The 22,811-nt window shown below is 48.0% G+C and overlaps 1 protein-coding gene across 1 annotated transcript in view; it reads right to left on the minus strand.

The window, feature by feature from the left end:
• Positions 1-1,155: 1,155 nt before the first annotated feature.
• Positions 1,156-22,811, minus strand: part of rnls (renalase, FAD dependent amine oxidase) — a 94,085-nt gene continuing 72,429 nt past the window's right edge. Inside the window, exons 5-7 of the mRNA XM_033034371.1 lie at positions 5,347-5,520; positions 3,027-3,202; positions 1,156-1,395 (exon numbers count right to left, since the gene is read on the minus strand). Coding sequence (XP_032890262.1) covers positions 1,243-1,395; positions 3,027-3,202; positions 5,347-5,520 — 503 coding nt within the window. The 3' untranslated portion in view covers positions 1,156-1,242. The remainder of the gene's footprint in view (positions 1,396-3,026; positions 3,203-5,346; positions 5,521-22,811) is intronic.

The raw sequence follows: 22,811 nt of genomic DNA on the forward strand, positions 1-22,811 counted from the left end.
TACAAACCTGTACGTCTTTGGAGTTTGGGGGGGGGGGGACCGAAAGATCTCGGAAAAAACCCACGCAGGTCACAGGGAGAACATACCAACTCCGTACAGACAGCACCCATAGTCAGGATCGAACTCGGGTCTCTGGCGCTGTGAGGCAGCAACTCTACCGCTGCGCCACTGTGTCACCGTGGTGGGGGGCGTGGAGGCCGCCAGGAGAACAAAGAGAGACCATCGGACTGTAGTGAATACTTTTGTAACTTTGTCAACGTCCTATATGTGGCCACTCTTTGCATACCTTGTGTATTGTATCCAATACAAAGGATTTCACTGCGCCTAAAGTATTGTTCATTCATTCATTCACTCACTCATTCATGTTGGCCTTTATAACAAGAGGAATCGAATATAGGAGCAAAGAGGTCCTTCTGCAGTTGTACAGAGCCCTAGCACTCATTCATGTTGGCCTTTATAACAAGAGGAATCGAATATAGGAGCAAAGAGGTCCTTCTGCAGTTGTACAGAGCCCTAGTGAGACCACACCTGGAGTATTGTGTGCAGTTTTGGTCCCCTAATTTGAGGAAGGACATTCTTGCTATTGAGGGAGTGCAGCGTAGGTTTACAAGATTAATTCCCGGGATGGCGGGACTGTCATATGCTGAGAGAATGGAGCGTCTAGGCTTGTACACTCTGGAATTTAGAAGGATGAGATGGGATCTTATTGAAACATATAAGATTATTAAGGGACTGGACACGCTAGAGGCAGGAAACATGCTCCTGATGTTCGGGGAGTACAGAACCAGGAGCCACAGTTTAAGAATAAGGGGTAAGCCATTTAGAACGGAGACGAGGAAACACTTTTTCACACAGAGAGTTGTGAGTCTGTGGAATTCTCTGCCTCAGGGGGCGGTGGAGGCCGGTTCTCTGGATACTTTCAAGAGAGAGCTAGATGGGGCTCTTAAAGATAGCGGAGTCAGGGGATATGGGGAGAAGGCAAGAACGGGGTACTGATTGGTGATGATCAGCCATGATCACATTGAATGGTGGTGCTGGCTCGAAGGGCCGAATGGCCTACTCCTGCACCTATTGTCTATTGTCTATTCATTCATTTATTCATTCCTTCCTTCATTCAAATACTTAGATACAAGATGGATATCTGTACACTGCGAATGGCTTGATTGTAATCATGTATTGGCTTCCTGCTGACTGGTTAGCACGCAACAAAAACTTCCCACGTGACAATAAAGTAAACTGAACTTAAAAATGACATTTGAATACATTCAAGACAGCCAAGGCCGACTCCACACAGCCGTCAAAATTGGAATGGGTAAAGCTGTCTCCCCCTACCACCAGCAGTGGCTGAATGCTGAGGGTCATTTGCCCTGGATCACTGGAGACTGCCTCAGTGACCTGCAAGAAAATCACAAATATATATATAAATAGAAATATATGTGTAAGAAGGAACTGCAGATGCTGGTTGAAACCGAAGATAGACACAAAAAGCTGGAGTAACTCAGCGGGGCAGGACGCATCTCTGAAGAGGGAATGGGTGACGTTTCTGGTCGAGACCCTTCTTCAGACTGAGAGTCAGGGTAAAGGGAAACGAGAGATATAGACGGTGATATAGAACAAATGAATGAATGATATATATAAAAAACAACAATGATGATGGAAGCGGGCTGTGGGCTAGGTGATAACGAGTTATATAGACAATGAAACTCAACAGGACAACAGTGAAACTAGTACGACAACTAGGGTGGGGGAGAGACGGAGAGAGAGTAAATGCAAGGGTTACCAAGTTAGATAAATCCACGTTCATACCACTGGTAGAGACAAAAAGCTGGAGTAACTCAGCGGGTACGGGCAGCATCTCTGGATAGAAGGAATGGGTGACGTTTCGGATCAAGACCTTTCTTCAGACTGGTTAGGGATAAGAGAAACGACTAGATGAGAGTAAGTCTGAGGTCATCCTTCTCGGCCCCTCGGACTCAATCAAAATGATAGCAGGCAGCCTTACCCCACTACTCAAACCTCACGTCAAAAACCTCGGCGTGATATTTGACTCAGCACTGAAATTTGACAAACAAGTCAATGCCGTGGTAAAAGCTAGCTTCGGACGATAGCTAAAATAAAACAATTCCTCCACCTTGATGACCTCGAAAAGATCATAATTTATCTCCTCCCGCCTATTGAACCATATATATATATATGTATATTGAACCAAATATATATATTATACAACTGAACTCACGGCTATATATATGTATATATATATATATATATATAGCCGTGAGTTCAATGGTACATTATTGTGCCTCCTAGCGATGACGTTCCTATTTTTGGGATGCAGTTCAGCAAATGTCTGAAGAAGGGTCTCGACCGGAAACGTCACCTATTCCTTTCCTCCAGAGATGCCGCCTGAGTTACTCCGGGATTTTGTGTCTATCTTCGGTTTGAACCAGCACCCGGCCAAATGTTTGAGCCCTCAATTTCTAGACGTAGTTTAGACGTACAGGTTTGTCGGCCAATTGTGAATTGTCCCTCGTGTGTGTAGGATAGTGTTGATGTGCGGAGATCGCTGGTCGGCGCGGACGTGGTGGGTCGAGGGTCGTCTTTCCTCGCTGTATCTCTAAACTAAACTAAACTAAAACGAGAAACATTGAAAATAGGTGCAGGAGGAGGACATTTGACCCTTCGAGCCAGCACCGCCATTCATTGTGATCATGGGTGATCATCCACAATCAGTAACCCGTGCCTGCCTTCTCCCCATATCCCTTGATTCCGCCAGCCCCTAGAGCTCTATGTAACTCTCTTTTCAATTCATCCAGTGAATTGGCCTCCACCGCCCTCTGTGGCAGAGAATTCCACAAATTCACAACTCTCTGGGTGAAAAGTTTTTTCTCATCTCAGTTCTAAATGGCCTACCCCTTTATTCTTAGACTGTGGCCCCTGGTTCTGGACTCCCCCATCATCGGGAACATTTTTCCTGCACAGATTTGATTTCAGATGGGAACTGGAGAGCTCGACTGAGGGCAGGTTACCTGTGAGAATCTCCACTTGCGGCACTTGATGCTGGTGGGCTTTGGAAGTGCTGGCAGCACCTTCTGCAGTTGCTCGAGGATCAGAGGTTCCACGTCTCCCTTCTCTTTATCCACATTTTCCGCTCCAAATTGAACCGTGGTGTGAACGACCACCGAGGGCCCAACTTCAGGCGACTCTACACGGCCCCAACAGAAGGAAGGGTACAAATAATTATTGTGTCTGAAGAAGGGACTCGACCCGAAACGGCACCCATCTGGGGCGGTGAAGTGGTAGAGTCGCTGCCTCACACCGCCAGAGACCCGGGTTCGATCCTGACCTAGGGTGCTGTCTGTACGGAGTTTGTACGTTCTACCCCGCGACCTGCGTGGGTTTTCTCCGGGTGCCCCACCCGCACTCCAAAGGAAACAAAATGCTGGAGTTACTCAGCGGGACAGGCAGCATCTCTGGAGTGAAGGAATGGGTGACGTTTTCGGTCGAGACCCTTCTTCAGTCTGAAGAGGTGGGGAGTGGGGGAGCGGGGGAGTTAAACGCTCCCTTTACTTGCCACAAAGAAGGGACAGATTGAGAGAGAGAGACTTGCTGCCAGGACAGGCAGCATCTCCGGAGAGAAGGAATGGGTGACGTTTTGGGTCTAGTCCTGCTGAGTTACTTTTGTGTCTATTCTGATAGAAGTGTGTATGATTATGAGAGATTTAGACGGTCAGAGTGGAAATGTCAAAGTATAGGGGGCATAGTTTCAAGGTGAGAGGGAGCAGAGTTTAAAGGAGATGTTTAAAGGCAGGTCTTTTTAGAGAGGCGTGGAGGGTGCCTGGAAGATGCTGCCAGGTGAGGTGATGGAGGCACTGACAACAGTGACTCCGGTTTCCTCCCACACTCCAAAGACCTACAGGATTGTAGGTTAATTGACTTGGTGTAATTGCAAATTGTCTCCATTGCGTGTAGGATAGTGTAAGTGTGCGACGATCACTTGTCAGCATGGACTCGATGGGCCGAAGGGCCTGTTTCCACGCTCTATCTCTAAACTAAACTTGTGACAATTAAAAGGCTTTGAGAGAGTCACTTAGACACATAGACCCTAGCGGGCGGCACGGTGGCGCAGCGGTAGAGTCGCTGCCTTGCAGTGCCAGAGACCCGGGTTCGATCCCGACCTTGGGTGCTGTCTGTGAGGAGTTTGTACGTTCTACCCTGTGACCTGCGTGGGTTTTCTCCAGGCACTCCGGTTTCCACCCGCACTGTAAATTGCCTCTCGTGTGTAGGATAGAACTAGTGTACGGGGCGACCGCTGGTCGGCGCGGGGCATCTCTATCACAAAAACTAAAAAACGAAAACTAAAAATGTACATGCTCTCAAGAGCTGCTGCCTGACCCGCTGAGTTACTCCAGCACTCTGTGTCCTTTTGTGTAAACCACTATCTGCAGTTCTTTCTTTTGACACAAATTCTTCAGATAGTCATGATGAAGAAAGGATAATATGTCACAAGAAGGATCCTGACCCAAAACATCACCTATCCATGTTCTCTAGAGATGCTGCCTGACTGCTGAGTTACTCCAGCACTTTGTGTCTTTTTTTTGTGAACCAGCATCTGCAGTTCCTTGTTTCTACACTTTGGCTTCTCTGATTTCTTTCAATACAGCCGACAGATTTGATAGGAACCTGAGGGGTTTCGATACAAAGGGTGGTAGGTGTATGCATCGAGCTGCCGCAGGAGGTAGTTGAAGCAGGGACGATCACAGCATTTAAGCAACACATAGACGGGTGCATGGATAGGACAGGTTTAGAGGGATATGGGCCAAACGCAGGCAGGTGGGACTAGTATTTATTTTTGTTTTAGTTTTAGAGATACAGCTCTAAAACCGGCCCTTCGGCCCACCAAGTCTGCGCCAACCAGCAATCGCCGCACACTAACACTATCCTACACACTAGGGACAATTTACAATTGACTGAAGCCAATTAACCTGCAAACCTGCACGTCTTTGGAGCGTGGGTGGAAACCGGAGCACCCGGGGAAAACCCACGCAGGTCAGGGGGGGAACGTACAAACTCCGTACAGACAGCACCCGTAGTCGGGATCGAACCCGGGTCTCTGGCGCTGTGAGGCAGCAGCTCTACCGCTGCGCCAGCGTGCCGCACTAGATTAGATGGGACATGTTGGTCAGTATGGGCAAGTTGGGCAGAAGGGCATGTTTCCAAGCTGTATGACTCCAACTATATGCACCATCCAGAGGCGTGGAAAACAATGGCACATCTGTGACAACGGGATACCTTTAAAATGTCCGCTCTTTACCTGTTGTTACGGGGAAGAAGAATGGCAGAACTGACCTGAACTGCGCTTCTTACTGTCGATGGAAATGAAGCGGATGCAGGGATTGTCGACGATATACTTTGCGGCCCAGGGCTCATCAATACAAGTGCCTGCTTCGTAGAATAGGGCCAACGCAAACCGTGAGGAGAATCTTACAGCTTCTAGTCTTTGCCTTTGTGACTCGCTTATAACTGTGGAAAGAAAGATGAGAGAGGTTGTGACCCAAAATCAAATTGTCTGGATACAACAGATGCAATTAATATTTCGTTTAGTTTAGAAATGCAGCGTGGAAACAGGCCCTTCGGCCCACCGAGTCCACGCCGACCGGCGATCCCTGCATACTCGCACAACACCACACACCAGGGACTATTTACAGGGAAGGAAGGAACTGCAGATGCTGGTTTAAACCAAACGTAGATACAAAAAGCTGGAGTAACTCAGCGGGACGGGCAGCATCTCTGGAGAGAATTCTGTCGACCTGGGTTACTCCAGCTTTTTGTGACTACCTTAGGGACTATTTACACACTCATACCAAGCCAATTAACCTACAAACCTGTATGTCGTTGGAGTGTGGGAGGAAACCGAAGATCTCGGGGAAAATCCACGTGGGTCACGGGAAGAACGTGCAGACTCCGTACAGACAGCACCCCGTGGTCTGGATCGAACCCGGGTTTGCGGCGCTGCAAGCGCTGTAAGGCAGCAATTCTACCACTGCGCCACCGTGCCGCAGAACTAGTTTTGCCTAGTTTAGATTACATTAGAAATACAGCGTGCACCTCATATTTCGCTTGGGTAGCTTAAAACCCAGTGGTATGAACGGACGTATGAAACCTCTAATTTTAGGCAACTTACACAAACACTCCCCTCCACCCTCCCCCCTTCCTCCATTAAAAGTCGGTCAACCAGTGCCACAGTTCCATAGTTCACAATGATGTATCCGTCCTGGGATCCCACTGTCCCAAGCCAACAATCGGACTATCAGGGAACCTCCCTACCTGTTGCCAGCCCTGCTTTGTCCTGGTTATTTTCTTGCTTCCAGTCCGTCCCCATCTACAATCAATCTGAAGAAGTGTCCCAGCCTGAAAACGCCACCAGTCCATTTTCTCCAGAGAAACTGCTGGGTTACTCCAGCATTTAGTGTCTATGGAAACAGGCCCTTCGGCCCACCGAGTTCACACTAGTTCTATCTTATCCCACTTTCTCAGCCACTCATGACACGCTTTGAGGCATTTTTACAAAGGCCAATTAACCTGCAGATCCATGTAAGAAAGAACTGCAGATGCTGGTAAAGTCGAAGATAGACACACAATGCTGGAGTAACTTAGCAGGTGAGGCAGCATCTATGGAGAGAAGGAATTGGTGACGTTTCGGGTCGAGACCCTTCCACAGATCCGCACATCTTTGGAATGTGAGAGGAAACAGGAGCAACCGGAGAAAACGGGGTCATGGGGAGAACGTGCACACTCCACACAGACAGCGCCTTCAGTTAGGATCAAACCCTGGTATCTGTTCACTGTTTTGAGTTGTGACCTAAAATCATTATTTATTTATAACATACCCAATTAATGTTTCTTTGACTAGTTTAGTTTAGTTTAGAGATGCTGCATAAAAACAGGTCCTTCGGCCCATCGAGTCCACACTGGCCATCGATCTACCGTTCACACTAATTCAATGTCATCCCACTTTCTCATTCACTCCCTACACACTAGGATTTTATTTTTCCTTCTTAGGCCCCATGGGTGACCATGGGTGTCTCCAGGGTGCTATTCCCTATATGGAGGATGCCTGTGCGTGACTTTGTTTAACGTGGGGAGACTGGTGCACAGACAGCCACCCCACGGTCCTTGACAGATCTGGGTCAGGATCCAGTGGCATGGAGTCCAAGACGACCGGAGACCCTTTTCTGCTGCAGCCTTCATCCGCCTTCCCAGCCGTTGTGACGCCCCACTAAGGTCAGCCATCGTCCTCCGCCTGTTCCACCGTTGAGGTCTTTGTCAGAGACCTCCCCCCTCGACCTTACTGCCATGGGTGGCCCTACCAGCTCCAGACGGCATCGCTCTCAGGATCTCAGGAACCCACGAGCTTCTCCACCACGACAATTTTACAGAGGCCAATTGACCTAAACCCCGCACATCTTAGGGAGGAAACCGGAGCACCCGGAAGAAACCCACGCGGTCACGGGGAGAACGTGCAAACTCCACACACAGACAGCACCCGAGGTCAGGATCGAACCGAGCTCACTGTCGCTGCGGGGAAGGGGCTCTATCAGCTGTGCCACTGTGCTATCTGAATTACGACTGCTTCACACCAATGCATTATCGAGTGTTTATTAATGAGGCTGGGGTTGAAATCCAGCAGACAGATGGGGTGGGTGAGCCGTGCCTCTGATGGGTGTTAGGGGTCAAATATAAATTGAGCTTAAGTAACATCAAGCCGGTTCTCAGGAGACAAGATCTATTGTGCACAATCCACGCTGACAATCCACAATCAACACTGAACGAGCATTTAAACCCATCAGTCCTTTAATGTATTTGAAATAGGTTAGCAACACAAATGCGCTTCTGTACCACTAGATTGACTATGAAAGCCCACAGTATTAAAATTTTATTGCCCCAATAAATATCTTGCTAATAGGAGGTGAGATCATAACAGGACAATGAGGATGGTGCAGCTGACAAAATGTGTAGGAAGGAACTGCAAAACCGAAGATAGACACAAAACGCTGGAGTAACTCAGCGGGACAGGCAGAGAGAAGGAATGGGTGATGTTTCAGGTTGAGACCTTGAAGAAGGGTCTCGACCCGAAACGTCGTCTATTCATTTTCTCCAAGGATAGAACAGCCGATGGATCTCAAAGAGCGAGGGGAGGGTGAAGTCTTTGGACTTTAGAGATACAGCGAGGAAACAGGCCCTTAGGCCCACTGAGTCCGCGCCGACCAGTGATCACCCCGTACACTTGCACAGTCCTACACACAAGAGGGACAATTTACACTTTTACCAAGCCGATTAACCTCACAAACCTGTGCGTCTTTGGAGTGTGGGAGGAGACTGGGGCACCCGGAAAAAAACCCACGCAGGTCACGGGGAGAACGTACAAACTCCATACAGACAGCGCCCGTGGTCAGGAACGAACCCGGGTCTCTGGCGCTGTTAAGGCAGCAACTCTACCGCTGTGCCACCGTGCCACATCCAAAGCAGTCACAGTCACAGTCACAGTCAGGAAGTCTAAAGGTGGCAATTGTGACGTGAAGGAATACTGAAACACTCTGGTCCAGAATCAACTGCTAATCAAATCTACTTTAAGTGGAATGGTCAAAGGACAATGAATTCTTTTTTTTGCATACAGTTCAGTAAAGTATCGCCTTACCTGAACACAATCTCCGATTAGCGCAAACTGCTTCAGAAAAGTGCATGTGCAGCACGGTGGCGCAGCGGTAGAGGTGTTGCCTTACGGCGGCAGAGACCTGGGTTCGATCCCGACTATGGGTGCTGTCTGTACGGAGTTTGTACGTTCCCCCCGTGACCACGTGCATTTTCTCCGGTTTCATACTCCCACACTCCAACTACGTACAGGTTTGTAGGTTGATTGGCTTCGGTACAGATTATAAATTGTCCCTAGTGGGTGGGATAGTGCTGGTGTACGGGGATCGCTGGGCAGTGCGGACTCGGTGGGCTGAAGGGCCTGTTCCGTGCTGTATCTCTAAACTAAACTAAACTACACTAAACTTGGTCCCTCTCACCTTAAAGCTATGTCCTTTAGTCTTTGACATTTCCGCCTTGGGAAAAAGGTTCTGAATGTCTATCCTATCTCTGCCTCTCATAATTTTATATACTTCTCTTTGCTCAGTTTAGAGATACAGCGCAGAAACTGGCCCTTCGGCCCACAGCGCCGACCAGCGATCCCCTGCACATTAACACTATCCTACACACGCTAGGGCCAATTTTACCCAAAGCAATTAACCTACAAACCTGTACGTATTTGGAGTGTGGGAGCTCCTGGGGAAAACCCACGCAGGTCATGGGGAGAACGGACAAACTCCGTACCGACAAGCACCCATTGTCAGGATCGAACCCGGGTCTCTGGCGCCGTAAGGCAGCAAGTCTACCGTGCCGGCCTCAACCTGCGACATTCCAGAGAAAACCATCCCTGATTGTCCAACCTGTCCTTGCGGCCAGTAAGGGGAGGCACGGTGGCGCAGCGGTAGAGTTGCTGCCTTACCGCCCTTGCAGTGCTGGAGACCCGGGTTCGATCCCGACCACGGGTGCTTGTCTGTACGGAGTTTGTACGTTCTCCCCGTGACCTGCGTGGGTTTTCTCCGAGAGCTTCGGTTTCCTCCCACACTCCAAAGACGTACAGGTTTGTAGGTTAATTAGTTCGGTACAAGTGTAAAAAATTGTCCCAGGTGTGTGTGGGGTAGTGTGAGTGTGCAGGGATCGCTGGTCGACGCGGACTCGGTGGGCCGAAGGGCCTGTTTCTGCGCTGTGTCTCTAAACTAAACTAATGTCCTCTAACCATTCTGGTTAGACCTCTTCTGCACCCTCTCCAAAGTTTCCACATCCTTCAGGTAGTCAAAGGAGGTCAGAAACATTCAAGTAATGGTTATATAACTACTTGGCATGTGCCTGATGAAATCTGGGAGCTGTTAGATATCTATACAGTTTTGTGAGCCAAATCTGAAAGATTGGCTTCTTCACTTAAGCATAGGCTGCCAAAAATGTACAGTAGAATCTGACTCCTCTGTTGTCAATGATAGATGGCCATTTTGTTAACTTTAGCTGAGTTGAGAGATGGAGCAGTGAACCAGGCCCTTATTCCCACCGAGTCCACGCCGACCATCGATCACCCGCACACACTTGTTCCATGTTATTCCACTCTCGCATCCACTCCCGGCTCACTGGGGGCAATTTTTAAAGGCCAATTAACCAACAAACCCACAGATCTTTAGCATGTGGGGTGAAACGGAACACCAGGAGGAAACCCACGTGGTCACTGGGATAACGTGCAAACTCCACGCGGACAGCACTGGAGGTCAGGATCGATCCCGGGTCTCTAGCGCTGTGAGGCAGTAGCTCTACCGCTGAGCCGGAGGTTGAGACAAATATTATAACAACATTTATAAGACATTTGGACAGGTACATTGATAGGAAAAGTTTAGACAGATATGGGCCAAAACGCAGGCAGGTGGGACTAATGTAGATGGGACATCTTGGTCGGCATGGGCAAGTTGGGCCGAATGGCTGTATGATGCTATGACTCTAATAAACGGAGAAAGTGAGCAACCACAGACCTTTCCTCCAAAGTTCATTGTGCGCAGAGAACACAAACATCTTGTAAAGTGAAATCTTGTCATAGAACCATTAAGCCATAGGTTTAAGGTGAGGGGGGAAAGATTTAATAGGAACCTGAGGGGTGACGTTTTACACAAAGAGTGGTAGGTATATGAATCGAGCTGCTGGAGGAGTTAGTTGAGCAGATACATGTGGAAACAAGGTTCTGTTGATGCTGGTTTATACCAAATATAGACACAAAATGCTGGAGTAACTCAGCGGGTCGGGCAGCATCCCTGGAGAAAAAGGATGGGTGACGTTTTAGGTCAGTCTGAGGAAGGGTCCCGGCCCGAAACGTCACCCATACCTTTTCTCCAGAGATTCTGCCTGACCCGCTGATTTACTCCGGCACTTTGTGTCTCTCTATAGACTGGAACGTGGATGGGACGGGTTTGGAGGGATATGGGCACATATGCAGGCAGGTGGGACTAGTATGGATGGGGCGTGTTGGTCGGCGTGGACAAGTTGGGCCGAAGGCCTGGTTTACACACTGTATGCCTCTATGACTGTGCGACACAGTGTAGCACAAGCCCTTCGGCCCACAATGTCTGTGCCGTACATAACGCCAGGGTAAACTAATCTCCTCTGCCTGCTCGCGATCCACATCCCTCCATTCCCTGCACATTGACGTCGGATTGTGGTGTTACAGATTTGCCGAACAACACGGTGAACTTTATCATGCCTCCCCTGCCAAGATACCTTTAAATGTTGGTTTTATACGACTTGGCAGAGTGACGTCGGGCGTCAGACGTTGCTTCACAGCTTGGCTTGAGTATTACGACTTTCAATTAAATGATAAAACAGATGTTTGCATGGATGAGCACACATAAGGTGGACACAAAAAAAAGCTGGAGTAACTCAGCGGGAAAAGGCAGCATCTCTGGGGAGAAGGAATGGGTGACATTTCGGACTAGTCTGAAGAAGGGTTTAAGAAGGAACTGCAGATGCTGGAAAATCGAAGATACACAAAAATGCTGGAGAAACTCAGCGGGTGCAGCAGCATCTATGGAGCGAAGGAGATAGGCAACGTTTCGGGCCGAAACCCTTCTTTAAACTGATGAAGAAGAAGGGTTCTTCTGAAGAAGGGTTCTCGAACCGACAGACTACACCCGAAAGACTAGTCTGAAGAAGGGTCTCGACCCGAAACATCACCATTCCTTCTCTCCAGAGATGCTGGCTGTCCCACTACGTTACTCCAGCTTTTCGTGTCTATCTCCCGTTTAAACCAGCATCTGCAGTTCCTTCCTACAAAAGACCGCATATATGTTGTGTGCGCATTTGCAATTTTACATTTTTGGAAAACGGAAAGCATATTCTCACATCTGAATGGCACTTCTCGTGACAGAACGCTACTGTCAATGAACGAGTCTAATTTCATTCACGTTTGTACAGTGGGGAGAGCAGCGGCCAATTTACACACAGCTAGGACCCATAAATAATAATGAGCGCATGACCTAATTATGTACATTTCTTATTTGGCTGAAGGATAAATATTATCCAGGCCACCGGGAGAGAACTCAGGGGGGTAGCACAGAGAGCAGTGGTTCTACTGCCTCACTGTTCCAGCGATCCTGGTTCAATCCTGACCATGGGTGTGGAATTTCCAGGTGATTTAAGGGCCTGTCTCACGAGCATGCGACTGCATGCGGCAAGCGCGACCAAACCGGAAGCGGGGGCTGCGCGGAGGTCGAGTGATCCCATACGAGTTGACGTGAAGTCCGCGGGAAGTTCGCGCTAGGCGTACGCCGTCAAGACGCTGCGTACGCTGTGTCGAGACGCTGCGCATGCCCGTCGAGGCGGTTCGTACGGCCTCAATGCGGCTGCGGGCCGGCAGGCCGTTGCCGCGCGGAATTTTTGGATTCTCAGTTTTTCGGAGCCCCGCGCGATGTCGGGACCAGCAACTCCATACGGCTCCGGCGATCGAAGTGGGACCTGCCCCGCGAGGCCGTACGGCTCAAGCGACCACGTTATGTCGCGCTTGGCGCATGCAATCGCATGCTCATGGGACAACCCATTAAGAGATACAGCATGAAAAAGGGGGGACCCTTCGGACCGCTGAGTCCGCGCCGCCCAGCGATCACGACTGGACAGCACGCAATAAAAAAGCTTTCCACTGTAAGCATTGGACGGCCACGGTGGCGCAGAGGTAGAGTTGCTGCCTTACAGCGCTTGCAGCGCCGGAGACCCGGGTTCGCTCTCAACTACATGTGCTGCATGTATGGAGTTTGTACGTTCTCCCCGTGGCCTGCGTGCGTTTTCTCCGAGATCATTGGTTTCCCCCCACACTCCAAAGATGTACACGCCTGTAAGTAAATTGGCTTGGTAAATGTGAAAATTGTCCCTCGTGTGTGTAGGATAGTGTTGATGTGCGGGGATCGCTGCTCGGTGAGGACCCGGTGGGCCGAGAGGGTCTGTTTCCGCGCTGTATCTCTAAACTAAACTAAAAAACTAAACTAAACTCAGTACACATGACCATAAACTAAACTGAACAAAACTAAATTCATAAGTTAGCAGAGGTGGGCTCTTAAAAATAGCGGAGTTAGGGGATATGGGGAGATTGCAGGAACGGGGTACTGATTGGGGATGATCAGCCATGATCACAGTGAATGGCCGAAGGGTCGAATGGCCTACTCCTGCACCTATTGTCTATTATAGGAGTAGAATTAGCCCATTCGGCCCATCTAGTCTATTCCATCATTCAATCGTGGCTGATCTATCTTTCCCTCTCAACCCCATTCTCCTGCCTTCTCCCCATAACCCCTGACACCCGTACTAATCAAAAATCCATCTATCTCTGCCTTAAAAATATCCACTGACTTGGCCTCCACAGCCTTCTGTGGCAAAGAATTCCGCAGATTCACCACCCTCTGACTAAATAAATTTCTCCTCATCTTCTTGCTAAAAGAACGTCCTTTAATTCTGAGACTATGACCTCTAGTCCTAGACTCACCCACCAGTGGAAACATCCTCTCCACATCCACTCTATCCAGGCTTTTCACTATTCTGTATGGTTCAATGAGGTCCCCCCTCATTCTCCTAAACTCCAGCGAGTACAGGCCCTGTGCCGACAAACGCTCACCGTAGGTTAACCTACTCATTCCTGGTCACCAATTCCTTTTCTCCAGAGGTGCTGCCTGACCCGCTGAGTTGCTCCAGCACTTTGTGTCTCTCTTCGGTTCAAGATATACTGTCCATCCCATTCCCTGACAAGACTCCACATCCATTGGACTTCCTGCTTGGCAGCAAGTCTCTCTCCCAACTTGACCCTTCTCTGGGGAAAGTAATGGAGAAATGGAGCGTTTAACTCCCCCCTCCCCACCTCACCTCACCCCCTCCTCCCCTCCCCCACTTCCTGTTTCCTTGCCGCCTCCTATAAATATTGAATCCAACCTGTTCTGAGTTGGCCTCACAACAAACAAAATGAAATTTAGATTGAATTTCCTGTGACTGCGTTTCTTATGTATACGATCTCCGTCGGGCCTTCCAGAGTAAACAGCTTTTCCACTCGAAAAACAGAAAGACGCAGTGGGCTCCAAAAGAAGCCGAAAAATTGCATTTTATTCAACTGGAGAGAGAAAAAAAAATCTAAATATAATGTCGTGTGGGAGGGCAAATGTTCTTCAAACTGCGCTCAAGAATTTATTTCCTATCCTGAGCTCCCTGGCAGGCCTAAAGTCAACAATGCTGCCAAATGTACAAGTTGCGTCTAGTTTTCCTATCACCTGTGATGTAAAAATCATCGGGAGCTGCCTCTTGCTGCCGCTGAAGTTGAGGAAGATGTCATGTCCCACCGCAATCGTTACTGTAACTCCTTGCCTTACAAGGTCGACAAGCCGGGGCCGGCTTGCCCTGGATGTCGCACCAGTCATTGGCCAGCCTGTGCTTGTTTTAACTGCTTGCCAGAAATAAATAAAACGGAGTAAATTGATGTCTTACCAAAGGAAACAAAACCAGAATGCTCCCTTCATCTCAGGCCAGCCGCTGAATCCGGAATGATTTTTAACACACACAGGTCCTTGTTCAGGTTTTATTAACATGGGTGCTACCACCTTGGTGGTTTTCAGTTCAGTTTGGTTTAGAGGTACAGCGCGCTGAAACAGGCCCTTCGGCCCACCGGGTTCGTGTCGACCAGCGGTCCCCGCACATCAACACTAACCCCATGCGCACAAGGGACAATTTTTACATTTACACCAAGGCAATTAACCGCAAACCTGTATGTCTTCGGAGTGCGGGAGGAAACCGGAGATCCCGGAGAAAACCCCCGCGCAGGCCACGGGGAGAATGTACAAATTGTACAGACTGCACCCATAGTCAAGGTCGAACCCGGGTCTCTGGTGCTGTAAGGTGCCGCCACCCAGTTTTCTTGCCCATCTCTCGTTTTAATTTCCACTAGACCAGGTGCGGACCCGTTGGGCCCCGTCCACCAAGGCAATACTCCACCACTCACCCATAGCCCCCAACTGCGCAGGCACGGCTGAGGAGTTCCCGTTGTGACGCCAGAGATCTCCATTGCGATGCGAGCCACGGCAACCGTCCCCCAACTGCGCCTCACCGTCGCTCTTCCTACCCCTATCCTCCTCCATTCCCCCTCATCTCCCTCCCCCTCCTCTTCACCCTCCCTCTTCTTTCCCCTCTCCTCCTCCCCCTCCCACACTCCCTCCCTCACCTCTCCCTCCATCTTCTTTCCCCTACCCTCAGTCACTCCCTCCCTCCCTCCATAACCCCGCTTCCCCGCGATAGGCAGGATTTCTGGAGAGAAGTGTCTCGACCTGAAACAACACCCATTCCTTCTCTCCAGAGATGCTGCCTGACCCGCTGAGTTACTCCAGCTTTTTGTGTGTATCTTGTTTATTCTTTACTACTAGCTTGTCGGTGCCTTTTCTGGATTATCGATGTCCATTAACGTGACAAAATAAATGTCGAAGTACAAAAGATTTTGAGCAATATCTTTACTGAGGAGGTATTACGAGAATAATCCCGGGGGATGATTAGATAACCATATGATGAGCATTTGCCTGTGCTGGGCCTGTACTCACTGGAGTTTAGAAGGATGAGGTGGGGGGGTTGGAAGGGGGGGAACCTCATTGAAATTTACCGAATAGTGAAATGCTTGAACAGAGTGGATGTGGAGAGGATGTTTCCACTAGTGGGAGAGTCTAGGACCAGAGGGCACAGCCTCAGAATAAAAGGACATACGTTCAGAAAGGAGATGAGGAGGAATTTTTTTAGTCAGTAGGTGGTGAATCTGTGGAATTAATTGTTACAGAAGGCTGCGGAGACGGTTAATCCATAATTTTACGGTGGAGATTGATCGGTTATTGATTAGTAATGTTATCAAAGGTTATAGGGAGAAGGCAGGGGAATGGGGTTGAGAGGGTATGATAGATCGAATGGTGGAGTAGGCTTGATGGGCCGAATGGCCTAATACTGGTCCTACAACTTATGCACTTAATTTGCTTTAGTAAAATTGAAAATTGTTCCTAGTGTGTAGGATAGTGCTAGTGTACTAGTGTACAGGGTGATCGCTGGTTGGCATGGACAGGGTGGGCCGAAGGGCCTGTTTCTGCACTGTATCTCTCAAGCCTAAAGTCTAAAATTCTAAACGCTCCGAAACTTGGTTCCGTTCCAGTTTATGTTCTTTTTGTTCCTAATGAGCAACCATTATTAACAATGTCGTACCACACATATTTCGTCTGGCTTCCTAAAGTGCACAACAGACATCAAAACATGAGAAAACCTCCAGTGTGGTAAGGATTAAAGGTCAGAAAACGCTGCAGCTATTACAGTATGATATTCTTTCAACCACAGTGCTGAGGTGTTAACCTATTTAAAGCAACTGGGCTGCCATCTGTACCAGGCAAGTTAACAAAGGCAAACATGCAAGAGTTTGGCCTGCTCTGAGGTCCCAACTACAAAAATAGATTCTTAAGGTCATAAGGTCATAAGTAATCGGAGCAGAATTAATCCATTCGGCCCATCAAGTCTACTCTGGCATTCAATCATGGCTGATCTATCTCTCCCTCCTAACCCCATTGTCATGCCTTCTCCCCATAACCCCTGACACCCGCACTAATCAAGAATCTATCTATCTCTGCCTTAAAAATATCCATTGTCTCAGCCTCCACAGCCTTTTGCGGAAAAGAATTCCACAGATTCACCACCCTCTGACAAAAGAAATTCCTCCTCATCTCCTTCCTACAAGAACATCCTTTAATTCTACGGCTCTGATCTCTAGTCCTAGACTCTCCATATCCACTCTATCCAGGCCTTTCACTATTGTGTACGTTTCAATGAGGTACCCCCTTCATTCTTATAAATTCCAGCGAGTACAGGCCCAGTGCCGTCAAACACTCTTCCCGACTACCATCAGGCTCCTGAACACCACACAACACCAACTGATGAATTATAGCCTGTCTTGGGTTACACAAGGACTTGGGCGGGGGGTGGGGAGGGGGTTGCATTAATATTGGGGTATTAATTTACTGATTTTTTTTTTGTTTATTACATACTATCTATATGCATTGTGTTTATGGGCCTGTTGTAGACACAAGATGCTGGAGCAACTCAGCGGGACAGGCAGCATCTCTGGTGAGAAGGAATGGGTGACGTTTCGGGTCAAGAGCCTTCCTCAGACTAGAGTCAGGGGAGAGGGAAACGAGAGATATAGACGGTGATGTGGAGAGATATAGAACAAATGAATGAAAGGAATGCAAAAAAGTAACAGTGATGAGGGAAACAGGTCATTGTTAGCTGTTTGTTAGGTGAGAACGAGAAGCTGGTGTGACGGGTGGGGCTGGGATAGAGAGAGAGGGAGTGAGAGAAACCTTATACCACTGGGCTGTAAGCTGCCCAAGCGAAATATGAGATGCTTTTCCTGTTATGTTACTGCAAGAAACATTGCACTTATGTGCAATGACAATTTAAAAAAAAAATAATAATAAAGATATTATTATTATTATTGTAAGTATTTCATTGTTCCATTGTCGTTACTATTGACAATTAAACACTCTTGACTATTTATTGATAGACACAAAAAGCTGGAGTAACTCAGTGGGTCAGACAGCATCTCTGGAGAAAAGGAATAGGTGACATTCAGTCTGAAGAAGGGTCTCGACCCGAAATGTCACCTGTACCTTTTCTCCAGGGATGTTGTCTGACCTACTGAGTCACTACAGCATTTTGTGTCTATCTTCGGTTTAAACCAGCATCCGCAGTTCCTTCCTACACTCTTGTCTACTGACTACTTTGACTATCTATTTACAGCCCAGGGAATATATGGCTTTCGAAAGCCTTGGTGAGGCCACATTTGGAATATTACCTTCAATTCTGACCACCCTGTTATCTGAAAGGTGTTAAGCTGGATGGGCTGCAGTTAAGATTTACGAGGCTGTTGCCAGGACTCGAGGGCCTGAGCTACAGGGAGAGGTTGAGTGGGCCGCGACTCAGAGCACAGAGATTCCTTGGAGCACAGGGATGATCTTACAGAGGTGTACAAAATCATGAGGAGAATGGAAAGGATAAATGCACAAAGTCTTTTATGCAGAGTAGGGGAATAAAGAACCAGAGGACATAGGTTTAAGGTGAAAAGGGGAAGATTTAATAGGAACCTGAGGGGCAACAAGCTACAGTTCTCCTATGATAGCCTGGCAGAGCCCATCAAACAAGGTATGAGTTACAGTCATAATGTCATACAGTGTAGAAACAGGCCCATCTGTCCAACTTGCCCACACCAGTCAACATGTCCCATTTACACTAGTCCCATCTGCCTGCGTTTGGTCCATATCCCTCTAAACCTGTCCTATCCATGTACCTGCCGGAATGTTTCTTAAACGTTGCGATAGTACCTGCCTCAACTACCTCCTCCGGCAACTCGTTCCACACACCTACCATCCTCTGTGTGAAAAAGTTACACCGAAGGTTCTTATTAAATCTTTCCTCCCCTCACTTTCAACCTGTGTCCTCTGGTCCTCGATTCACCTACTCTGGGCAAGAGACTCTATCTACCCGATCTATTCCTCTCAAGATTTTGTACACCTCTATAAGATGAGATCCAGAACAGTCTTTTGTAGGAAGGAACTGCAGATGCTGGGTTAAACTGTAGATAGACACAAAAAGCTGGAGTAACTCAGCGGGACGGGCAGCATCTCTGGAGAATAGTCTCCAGAACAGACCTTGTGTGTACTGCTCAGAACCACGTGAATAAAGTGTTCACTTGGAGAAACAGAGAGCAAAGCCTCTCTTTTTTCAAAACCTGTCGAAATCCAACGTATACAGAAAATTGTGAGTTGTTGCATTTTGGGAAGTCTAACTTGGGCAGGACCTACACAGTGAATGGTAGGGCTCTGGGGAGTGTTGTAGAGCAGAGGGATCTAGGAGTGCAGGTGCATGGTTCCTTGAAGGTCAAATCGCAGGTAGATAAGGTGGTCAAGAAGGCGTTTGGTACATTGGCCTTCATCAGTCAGAGTATTGAGTATAGAAGTTGGGAGGTCATGTTGCAGATGTATAAGACGTTGGTGAGACCGCATGTAGAGGATTGTGTTCAGTTCTGAGCACCAAGTTACAGGAAAGATGTTGTCAAGCTGGAAAGGGTACAGGGATGATTTACGAGGATGTTGCCAGGGCTCGAGGGTCTGAGCTATAGGGAGAGGTTGAGTAGGCTGGGACACTATTCCCTGGAGCGCAGGAGGATAAGGGGTGATCTTATAGAGGTGCATAAAATCATGAGAGGAATAGATTGGGTAGATGCACAGAGTCTATTGCCCAGAGAATGTGAATCGAGAACCATAGGACATAGGTTTAAGGTGAAGGGTAAAAGATTTAATAGGAAGATCTTAGGGGAACATTTTTCACACAAAGGGTGTTGGGTGTATGGAACGAGCTGCCAGAGGAGGTAGTTGAGGCAGGGTCTATCCCAACGTTTAAGAAACAGTTAGGCAGGTACATGGATAGGACAGATTTGGAGGGATATGGACCAAATGCAGGCCGGTGGGATAGTGCAGCTGGGACATGTTGGTCATTGTGGGCAAGTTGGGCCCAAGGGCCTGTTTCCACACTGTATCACTCTGTGACTCTTTGGCTAGAAGATGTTATGGTCATAGAGTCACACAACACAGGAACAGGCCCAATGGTGCAACTGATCCATGCCGGCTATGATGCTCCATCTAAACTAATCCCATTTGCCTGTGTTTGACCCATATCCCTCTCATTCTTTCCTGTCCATATTCCTGTCCATATTCCATTTATAGTACTGGCACGGTGGCGCAGCAGCAGAGTTGCTGCCTCACAGCGCCAGAGACCCGGGTTGGATCCCGGCTACGGGTGCTATCTGTACGGTGTTTGTACGTTCTCCCCGTGACCCGCGTGGGTTTGTAGGTCAAGCAAGAATTTCATTGTCCTATCTGAGACACATGACAATAAACTCTCTTGACTTGACTTGACTTGAGGTTACTTTGTCGTCGGTAAATATTGTAAATTATCCCGAGTGTGTAGGATAGTGCTTGTGTACAGGGATCGCTGGTCGGCGCGGACATGGGTGGGCCGAAGGGTCTGTTTTCAAGCTGTATCTCTGAACTAAACTAACTAACCCTGCCTCAATTACCTCCTCTGGCAGCTCGTTCCATTTACCCACCACCCTCTGAGTGAAAACCCATGTCCTCTGTTCCTTAAATCCCCTCCCCCTCATGAAGAGATTCTGTTACATTCACTCTATTTATTCCCATCGTGATTAACATTGATGTCATGAATTCTCCTTTGCTTGCTAGTTATATCCAGGATCCTATTGGAATTACATCAATATTAATTGTAGGTTTCTTGTAATTTGCGAAAAATAGAAGAACATAGTTTCACATCTGTACGCCAGATCAGCTCATAAACTGTACGCAATTAAGTTTAAATTAAATATAGACAGCAACATCTTTAGTCTCCTTTTGACCCCTTTTATCTTATGACACTTAACCCACATGCAAAAGATCAGCATTATATTTAAACGCCTGCCGCCCACAGAAATACTTTTATAGGGCACTGCTACAAAAGATAAGATTAACAATTTCCTGTCCAGATAGACCCCACTGCTGCTATAGAAATGAACTCTTACTCCATATTCAGACGATTTCTTCGGACCAGATGGGTTTACAAAAATCTGCATTTTAGTTTAGAGCTAGGTTAGAGATACAGCGCAGAAACAGGCCCTTCAGCCAACTGTGTCCACGCCGATCACCCATCCACCCCCACACACGAACACTATCCCACACACACTCGGGACAATTTACAATCTTCACTGAGGCCAATTAACCTACAAACACGTACGTTTTTGCAGCGTGGGAGGAAACCGGAGCACCCGGAGAAAATCCACGCAGGTCACGGGGAGAACGTACAAACTCGCAACTGGTAATTTCATTCATTTGTTCATGAACAAGTGAATGAAATGTTTGCAAAAAGCACTGATGGTCAAGGAAAGGTGGAGTCCACAATGGTCCATTGTTGGCTGTGGGGAAGGTGATAATGAGTGAAACCCGACTCACACTCAGCACGTTGTGTCTTTTCAAGTCAACTTAAGTTTAGTCTATCATCATATGCACAACTAAACACCGACAACATCGCCAGCCCCCCAGAAACACGAACCCAGTGCCACCCGCCACCAGGACAATGAGCCAAGTTATGGCCAAGTTAAGACTCTTAACACTTCTAATAACATTGGACTAATCCTGACCCAAAACATCACACGTCCATGTCCATGTCCTGACCCGATCTGGACCTGTCCATAATGCTGCCCTTCCCGCTGAGTTACTCCAGCACTTTGTGTCTTTTTTTTGTGTGTAAATCAGCATCTGCAGTTCCTTGTTTCTGCATGTTGCGTTCTACCCAAGATTCCCGCATCTGCAGTTCCTTGTTTCGACTCTAAACAGCCACTGCCAAACATACGACCTCTATCACTGAACCAGAGTTGTGATAGCTCCAAGTTCCCTTCAAATTACTCACCTTCCTGACTTGGAAATACATTCTCATTCTCTCGCTGTTCTTGTTTTAAGTTGCTGAAACTCCATATTTAACCACACTAAAGTTGGAATTTAGACCGCATTTAGAGTATTGTGTTCGGTTCTGGGCAACATGTTCTAGGAAAGATGTTGTCAAGCTGGAAAGGGTACAGAGAAGATTTACGAGGATGTTGCCAGTTCTCGAGGGCCGGAGTTACAGGGAGAGGTTGAGCAGGCGTGCAAGAGGATGAGGGGTGATCTTATAGAAGTGTATAAAATCATGAGAGGAATAAATCGGGTAGACGCACAGAGTCTCTTGCCCAGAGTAAGGAAAATCGAGAACCAGAGGACAAAGGTTTAAGGTGAAGGGGAAAGATTTAATAGGAATCTGAGGGGTAACTTATTCACACAAAGGGTGGTGGGAGTATGGAACAAGCTGCCAGAGGAGGTAGGTGAGGCAGGGACTATCACAACATTTAAGAAACAATTAGACAGGTACATGGATAGGACAGGTTTGGAGGGATATGGGCCAAATGTAGTCAGGTGGGACTAGTGTAGATGGGGCATATTGGCCGGTGTGGGCGAGTTGGGCTGAGGGGCCTGTTTTCACGCTGTGTGACTCTATGATGCTCAAGGACAAATTTCCCAGCCTAGACTGTGGGGGTTCCAGAGGGAGGTGGTGGACTATAGCAAGCTGGAATGTGGACAATAATACAAGACCTGACACTAAAGCCACACCTTATGAATAAACACCAGAAATCGGCACATTGGTTTTACAAAACAACATCGAAACAAAAACATAAAACAAACAAAAAGGGGAGCACGGTGGTTCAGCGGTAGAGTTGCTGCCTCACAGCACTAGAGACCTGGCTACGGGTGCTGTCTGTGAGGAGTTTGCACATTCTCTCTGTGACCGCGTGGGTTTCGTCCAGGTGCTCTGGTTCCCTCCCATTTTGCAGGGATGTCAGCGATTTGTAGGTTAATTGGCTTCTGTAAATTGGCCCCTGTGTGTAGGATGTGAAACTGGGATAATATAGAACTCGGGTTCAGGTGATCGCAGGATGGTGCGGACTTGGTGGGCCGCAAAGGGCCTGTTTCCACGCTGTATCTTTAGAAGGATGAAGGGGTACCTCATTGAAACATATGGAATAGTGAAAGGCTTGGATAGCACGGATGTGGAGA

The sequence above is a fragment of the Amblyraja radiata genome, chromosome 15, assembly GCF_010909765.2.
Source record: "Amblyraja radiata isolate CabotCenter1 chromosome 15, sAmbRad1.1.pri, whole genome shotgun sequence".
In the NCBI taxonomy this organism is placed as follows: domain Eukaryota; kingdom Metazoa; phylum Chordata; class Chondrichthyes; order Rajiformes; family Rajidae; genus Amblyraja; species Amblyraja radiata.